The 8,450-nt window shown below is 37.8% G+C and overlaps 1 protein-coding gene across 1 annotated transcript in view; it reads right to left on the bottom strand.

Moving 5' to 3' along the window:
• Positions 1 to 2,497: 2,497 nt before the first annotated feature.
• DNASE2B (deoxyribonuclease II beta) overlaps positions 2,498 to 8,450 on the bottom strand; it is a 15,295-nt gene continuing 9,342 nt past the window's right edge. Inside the window, exons 4-6 of the mRNA XM_004679527.1 lie at positions 7,169 to 7,330; positions 5,065 to 5,277; positions 2,498 to 2,838 (exon numbers count right to left, since the gene is read on the bottom strand). Coding sequence (XP_004679584.1) covers positions 2,498 to 2,838; positions 5,065 to 5,277; positions 7,169 to 7,330 — 716 coding nt within the window. The remainder of the gene's footprint in view (positions 2,839 to 5,064; positions 5,278 to 7,168; positions 7,331 to 8,450) is intronic.

Raw genomic sequence — 8,450 nt, 5'->3', positions numbered from 1 at the left:
CCCCCCCCCCCCGCTGCTCCCCTCAGCAGTGTACTTTGTCCATCTGGCTGTCTGTACCCCACTCTGTCTCTGGTGAATCCTTTCACCCTCACATCTCTGGCCTGTACCCCAGTTCTGTACGAATAAATAAATAAATCTTAAAAAAAAAAAAAGAGATAAGGGATCTATTCATTCAATGTAGATTCCTTAAGGACCTGATCCTAGAAGAATACTCTTGTTTCACCATTATGTTGCTATAGTATATATATGTGTGTGTGTGTGTGTGTGTTTGTGTATACACACAAACATATATATGTGTGTATATATATATGTATGTGTGTATACACAAACACACACACACACATATATTCATTTGCTCTTTATTCTATTTTTTTATACATATAAAACTGGGGTACAGGCCAGAGGTGTGGGGGTGAGAGGATTCAACAGTGACAGAGTGGGGAGCAGAACAGGCAGGTTGACTAAAATACACTGCTGAGGGGAGTAGCAGGACAGGAGAGGTCTGATGTGCCATGTGGGTCACACCCTTGGCCGGGATTTGAACTCATGCTGCAGTGGCTGCAATAGCTTCATAGTGCTGTGCTTAACCTGTTGCACCACCAGGGAGGACCCTCTTTATTCTATTTTTTTTAATTGAGATATTATTGACATATGACATTTATTTTTAGTGTACAACATAATTATTCAATATTTGGATATATTGTGAAGTGACCACCACAAAAGGGAAAGTTAATATTCATTATCACACATTGTTAGAAAATCTTTTTTTCATTGATGAGAAATTTCAAGACCCACTCTCTTAAAAACATTCAAAATTACAAGAGTATTAATTATTTTAGTCATCCTGTTTCATGTAGATTCTGATTTTGACTTTCCATTCCTTCAGGCTGCCCTTTGATTTAGAATGAAACCACTTTTCTAGAGGGTCTACATTTATCTTTTAGGGAGGGGACTCATGTCTAGTGTGCATTTTTAGTCCAGTGGAATTTCTTCCCTTTTACTTCCTTTTTCTTTTATTCATCCCTTGCTATATTATTGGATGAAATTTTGAACATCCAAACTTATAAAGTCAGAATCCTGTACTTGTAAACTTAATTCCATTTTGTTGCAATTATTTATATTCAGATGCGCTCTGAGGGGATAAAACATTTTTTAAACCTCTATATTTTAAAAGCGTGTAAATTAACTAGTTAATATTCAACATACTGATAGCTTATGTTGGCTTCTGACCAGAAGACATTTCTTTGCTTTTCATTAAATCAGTGCCGTCATGTCCCGTGAATTTTGGATAGTATTAAAACATCAAGATATATATTATTCCATTTTCATTATTTTCCTTTTATCATCTCTTGGAATAGAAATTAAGAGTGTAGGAGTAGAGGTTATATAAACCTCTGTGTGATTGGGCAAGTTTTGGAAAATCTGCTAGCCTCAGTTTCCTTATCAGTAAAATGGCAACAGTAATAGTCCTTCCATATAACGTTGTTATGAAGATTAAAAAGGAAAATGTGTGTTGACTGTTTCCCCTGAAGTAAATATTCCAGGAGCTAGTTCTGGTTGCTGTCTGTTGTGGTTACTTTTGTTAAATTGTAAACTTTTTGAAATTGTGAATCACACTTCAGACTTTGTTAAGCAATTAGTACTTACTACAAATTTATTGTTATTTACCTGTAGAATAGTTGTGCTTAGTGATAAGAATGCTAGAAAATGAAATAAACTGGAATTATTATGATTCAGTTCAATTGTTTTCTTTATATTGCACTTTTTTATTTCCTCTAAGTTAATGGGCTTTTTTTTTCTTTCTCCTGAAATGATTCATATTTTTAAAAAATACTATTTATTTGTAAACTTTCTTTTCTCACACTGGGTGGAGGAATTCAGATTCAAATTCCACTAGTATTTTCACTGTTAACCTTTGTGTCAGTTCCTGTTCTAGGTGCTTGAACATGCCTAGAAATTACCTGCATGTCTTAGGTTAAAAAATCCAAGACTCAGAGAGTTCAAATGAATGACTCAAGACAATAAAATTGTAACTGGCAGCTGCATGAATACCAAGAAAGAAAAACAGTGAGAAAAAACTTTAAGATGAAAATGACTAACTAGTATGAAGTAAAGGGAGAGAGAATTGCTTTTCCTTCCAAAAAAATATGATGTGGAGAGAAGAGTGAGGAAAGTCTTTGTGAAGGAGATAAAATTGAATCTATAAGATGGTCAGTCAATCTAGGAACAACTGAGAGTTGATTAATTTAGAACAAATATTTGTCCTTTCATTTCTTTGATTCTCATTATAGTTATAATAATAGTGTACTTGACCAATAAATGTAAAATAGACAAATTGCCAAAATTGAAAGATAAAATTGTGAACGTGGGAGATGTTTTATTTGATATGTTGACTATGGGTCCATTCACACTTTCTTACTATATAAAGAATTTGATCTAAAGGAAGAAGACCACTATCAGTGTTCAAAAGAACAGTACATCTATCCTTTCAATAACTTTAGCCACAGTTCTCATAATACAAAACTAATCCTTGAAATGCTCGGTAAATATATTGATTCTGGGTACAGACGAACCCTCCACTTCTGAAGGCTTGGTATGGACTCCGATTTAGGTCTCCAATGCATGTCCAGCGGTTTTTGGTGCCCTTTTTGGAAACACACCATTTGGCATGATCCCGAGAAGAACTGAAATAAGATTGTCCAGATATCTTAATTGCTTTGACATTGTAGACATGATAAGGAAGGGAGCAGTTTGAAGGAAGTTCCTGTCTCTTCCGCTGCCAGGTTTCTGTTAACAAGTGTGTCTTCAACTGCTGAGCCATCCAGGCTGCAAAGATGTCTAGAGTTATAAGAAGAAAGATAGTAAGAAGAAAGACTTATACTTAGATAAGTCTCTGAAAATATCCTCTGGAATGGAAATCTTCATTCACCCCTGATATGTGGATGTCATGCACACATTAATAAGAACATAGTTGAGATAGTGAATGGGAGAACATTTTGTCAACACTAAGGTGATGTGCAAATAAGAGTTATTATCATCATTGCCATGATGATGTTAGAGTCTGCAAATGTCTTTTGTTCTAACCAGACAAGGGAGCAAAAGATCTGTAAAGATCTTGGAGAGAATAAGGTTACAGATGTCATCAGAGCCAGCTCTTTGGGATCTTTGTAAACCACACTAAATGTTTGGATTTTCCTAAAATCAATAGGGAATTCTTCAAGGAGTTTTAGTGGGGAGTTAATAAAAATTAGTTTATATTATAAATGCCAGGTAAGAAGCACTGAGAAAGATGAATTTAAAAGGGTGTGGTAGATAAGAGATAGGGCAAATAGGCTTTTATATTAACTAATAATAAACACAGATGAAGACTGGTGAAGGTGAAAGTTTGGAAAAAGAAAGATAAATCTGAGAGTTATTAAGGAACCTAGGACTGATTGAATATGTTGGATCAATAGAGAGCTGAGAAAAAGGAGGGATGTAAAGTTGCTGGAGACTATGAAAAATATCAGAAAGAGTACATTTGTGGAAAATAATGATGAGATGTGTTTGGCATATTGAATTTGGTGTGGCTATACAGCCTCCAAGTAGAGCTGTCCCAACCATTGATGACTACTCTGTCAGTACAGAGATCTGGGGTGAAGATTTATACTTGGGACTCATCCAGTTGGAGTTAGCTAGAGTGGGTATACAGGGCAAAGTGAGCAGGAACAGAGGATCACCTGCAATCCAGTTACCCAGGGAATAAGCAGAGGAAGATAAGCAGAAGAGACTTACATGAGGTAGGAGGAAGAGCAAAGACTCCACCTTCCCAAACACTAGTAACGGGGAATATTTCAGGAAGGAAAGTGTTTCCACAGTGCCAAAATCTGCTGACAATATTTCTGTCCTGTTAATCTGGGGATCCCTAGTGCGCTAACATGGGACATGGAAAAAAATAGGCATTCGGTACATTTCATTCAGTCTGTATAAGATGGAAGAAACCAAATAAGAAAGGAAGACATTGAAGTCCATTAAGACAATCATTAGTAACTGGGGAAAGAGGACAGTGTCTGTAGACCAGTAAGACTGCCGGGAAGGTCACAGAGCAAGTGGAATCTCTGCACATTTTTGAAAAAAAAATTTAGAAGAAAGGAAAAACAAGGATACAGGTGGTTTAAGGTTGCGGGAGGGCTCTTAGGCATGTGTTGTGAGGAGGCAGAATGTGGAGCGGGAGATGAAGAAGAAGAGGAAGATGAAGAAGATCCATCAGCAGATGAATCCAAGTATCCTGAGGCTGGGATACATTTCAGGGCACAGAGATTTCACAGCTTCTGTTGGGAAGGGAGGGAGCCAGTGAAAAGGAAAGGCAAAGTGAGATTGTTGCCTGGATGCAAGCACTAGTAGCACAGTGGTTTTTCCCTGAGGACTCACTATTCTGTCTATGAAGGAAAAAGCAAAGTTGAGTCTGAGGAAGCAGACTTGAGACTTGAGAGTAAGGAAGGCTTAAAGCAACTAGTGGAATGGAAGAAAAGGGAAACACTTGTGGCCCAAGGCCCAACAGAAACTGAAGACTGACTTTTACTGGCCCCTGGTCCGATAGTTTGGGAGGTCCTTGTTGGACTAGCACCTCTGCTCGTCATGTGGAATAGGAGGATGTTTACCTTAATGCTAGTCTTCTCTCTTTCCTCCCTCCTTCCTCTCCTCTTTTCTATTTTTTTTTAAGATTTATTTTTATTTATTTATGCATACAAGAGCTGGGGTGCAGGCCAGAGCTGCAGGGGGTGAGAGGATTCAACAGAGTGGGAAGCAGAACCAACAGATTGCCTGAAGTACACTGCTGAGGGGAGCGGTGGGAGAGACAGGAGAGGTCTGCTATGCCATGTGGGGGCGTGGGGGTCGAACTTATGTCTCAGTGGCTGGTGACAGCCTAATAACAATAAGGCTGAGAATTTAATTCCTGCACCACCAGGGAGGCCTCCTCCTTTTCTACTCTTTCTTTGAATAATCAGAATATTTCTTCTAAGCAATCCAAAGTGAGTCAAACAGCAGTCATACAGCTTATTGTTTGAGGATGGTCTTGCATACCGTCAAAATAAGAGTTAGGCTTTGCAAAATGGAGAAATTTTTGTCCCCTGGCTGACCAAAGTGTCACGAGGCGCCGGCCAGGGATGCGTCGGCCAGGGATGCTTGGTGAGTGAGACATGGCACACAGCTGGGGCATGTGGACGAGCTCCTGGTGGAAGGTGACTGGGATGGAACAACTATAAATGTTTGGGTTGCAGACTGAGAGCTGTGAATCTGAATCAAGAGAATAAAAAGATGGCAGTTAAGACAAAAATGGTAATACTAACAAATGATATAGCTCTTGTAATAAATTAAATGAAATAAAATAAAACAAGTATTCTCCTTTTAAAGTCCATAGCTGCCAAATAACTTTGGTTAAAGTAGCTGACACCTATTGAGTACTTTCTGCCTTCCAGGCTTTTTTTCTTTGAGTTTACACAAATTATAATTTAATTCTCATAGCAACAATATAAATGAAAGTTGATAAGTTTTTTTTTTAACCAATTTCCTTACCTTACAGATGAATTAGTGGAGAATTTACTTCCCATGTCCAAAGTTATGAAACTTGACAAACTCAGGCCATTTGACTTTGGAATGAGATCATATATTTTTTTTCTCCTATATGTACATATACAAAAGTAGAAAACTATCTTGTGTCAATCATCCAACTCCAAACAGCATATCCCTCAATCTATGCTATTCATTCCTGTAATCACTACATGAACTTAGCTAGCTAGACTAGAGCTTGTCTTGGGCAGAAGTTTTGGTAATCCTTAACATAACATGAAATTTTTTTTGTAAATTATTTATTTTTTTACATCATTCTTCATTTTGTGCATATTTTCATCTCAGTTGTAATCCCTGTGGACTTCCCCACTACCAGTTCACCTGTGTGCTATCATTATAGTCCCATGTACTCTTCCCACTCCAGTTTTGATCCTAAAATATCTCTGGTTTATAGTTGTTCATTGTTTTTCATTTTTACTTTATAACAAATGACTTTTTTATTTTTTCCTGACCCCTCATGTTCCTGCTCTGAGTGAAACCATCTGGTATTTTTCTTCTCTCTGGCTTATTTCACTGAGCATGACCCCTTCCAGCTCCATCCATGTTGCTGCAAAAAGCATGAGGTTATCTTTTTGATTGCTCAGTAATATTCCATTGTGTATATGTGCCACATCTTTTTAATCCAGTCATCTATTTTTGGGAATTAGGGTTGATTCCATGTCTTCCCTATAGAAAATAGAGCAGGAGTGACCATGGGGATGCAGGTGTCCTTTTGAATCAATGCATAACATAAAAATCTGATGAAAACATTTTCTAAGCATTCTAGATCTAGAGGCAAGTTGTTCTTCATTTCTATTTAGCAATCTCCTCAGTACAAAGTGATTGGTAAAATAGTGGTGCTACCTCTTCTTCCTACCATACTTTCCAAATCCAAGGGGATTTTGGCCATTTGAGCTGAAGATTGCAAAGGAAGATCACTTAGCTTGGAGGTGTCAGGTTGGTGGCCTACAAGCAGCATGTGGTCTGCATACATGTTTTAAAAATGAAGATTAAGACCATATTTAAAAATCAGGATCTTGGGAAGTCCCTGGGGATTACAATTGAGAGGGAAAAAGGCACAAAATGATGTAAAAACAAACTATTATGTTAAAATTTAAAAAATTCAGGATCTCTCCCCCATCAGTCTTCATTTGACTCTGTTTCCTATTCTAGGTCTGCTTTATCTTGAACTATATGGAGATCTGTAATCTTATTTCTGCATTCCTGCAGAGCATGATGGAGTGGAGACCTTTGTGGGAAACTAGAGGAGAGTCAGCACCCTACTGTATCACTCTTCCCATTGCCCAAGACATGTCTGTCTGTCTGTTTCACCTGTTTGTTTTCAGCCTGGTCAAAACTCCTGCCCCTGATCAAATTCAAAGATTTCAATAAAAGATCAGTAAATCAGGTTTTACTAGTGGCCCAAGGACTGAAGATAGCAAAGTCAGTATTAGAATCTAGATATCAGAGGATCTATAAGTAGAAAAACAAATGAAATAAGGAACTTATTGATACATTTCCAAATTTCTGCTTCAACATTGGGCATACACACTCTGTCTTGCATACATTCTAGTGTTACCTATTTTTTCATACTGATTGTACTTGAAAGTGACACAGATGCCAGTTTGTCCATTTTGTCTCCCTGTGGGTGGATAATCATAGCCTTCTTCAGGAATTGGAGGAAACCCAGGAATAGAATGAATCAGCCAGAACCCCTGTACTCTGTTCCACAGCAGAAAACCTACCAAAGATATAGTTAATACAGCTAAATTAGAAAAACAAAGCTTTTTTTTTAAAATACAAAGCTTTTTGTATTTTTTTTTTATATCAGAAATACAAAACTGCAACATTCAACCCAATGACACTTTCAGCTGATAAACATGGGGATCATCCTCACTCTTCAAAGATTGCAAAACCAAGTTGGGCACACATCACAGGGCCCCAACATCACAGGGCCCCATTACTGATAACAAGCCACCACATAATGGGAGCCAGAGCAGCCACCCTATGAAGAGGTGAAGAGGAATTTCTTGTTGAAACCACATGGAAAATTTGTTTTGGCAGAATGCAAATTTGCTAAATTGGAATTTGACCTTGTTAAACTACACTGTCACCAGGCAAACATCAAATAATGTCTTCGTGCAAAACAGCTAAGCAGCTAAGCAAAACTGGCTGAAAAGCAGGGTTGAAAGAGAAAATAACAAATGAAGACACATATTTGCAATAAAGACTTGCAAAAAATGATGCTCATTTATTTGGAACAAAGTCACCCAATTCCACAAGTTCCTCAAAAAGAGAAAAAGAGAGAAGCCATACAAAAACACCCTGGTTAATTGTGTTCAGTAAAAACCTCTAGAATGAAGTTAACATGAAAGTCAGAAAGGAAGAAAACAGAAAATTTTTCATCATCTTTGACATGGGAAAGAGAACTCTAATGCATGTTTATGACTATTCCTATGTTTATAAAAATATCAGGAGAGTTTTGGTATGTTAACTAGACTTTCCAGTTTGCTTTTGACTCTGCAAACATAAAACTCATCCGTATTTGCCTTACTGATAAGTGGAAACCAAATGCGTGCCAGCTACTTCCCTTTCAAAGAACACACCTTAAGTAAGCACATTATTGTTCTCAGTCTCAATGGACACAGAATTAATGTCTGCAGGGGGAGGGAAAATGTTCAAAGTTCCGTTGCCTTTGACCTTCAAGGCTCTTGTCTGCCCAGATGAATGTGCTGTTTGTTTGAAATCTTAACTTCCTGGTGTGAATGCCTTAGGATGTCAGCACTGCCTGACAAAAAGAACTTCCCTACTGGACATCAAGTTCCACTCTCTTTCCAGTCTCCCCCCACCCCTCCCCCCTC

This window comes from Condylura cristata, unplaced genomic scaffold, assembly GCF_000260355.1.
Source record: "Condylura cristata isolate star-nosed mole 26May11 unplaced genomic scaffold, ConCri1.0 scaffold00008, whole genome shotgun sequence".
In the NCBI taxonomy this organism is placed as follows: domain Eukaryota; kingdom Metazoa; phylum Chordata; class Mammalia; order Eulipotyphla; family Talpidae; genus Condylura; species Condylura cristata.
The sequence above is the reverse complement of the archived record's forward strand: the minus strand, read 5'-3'. Positions and strand labels throughout refer to the sequence as shown.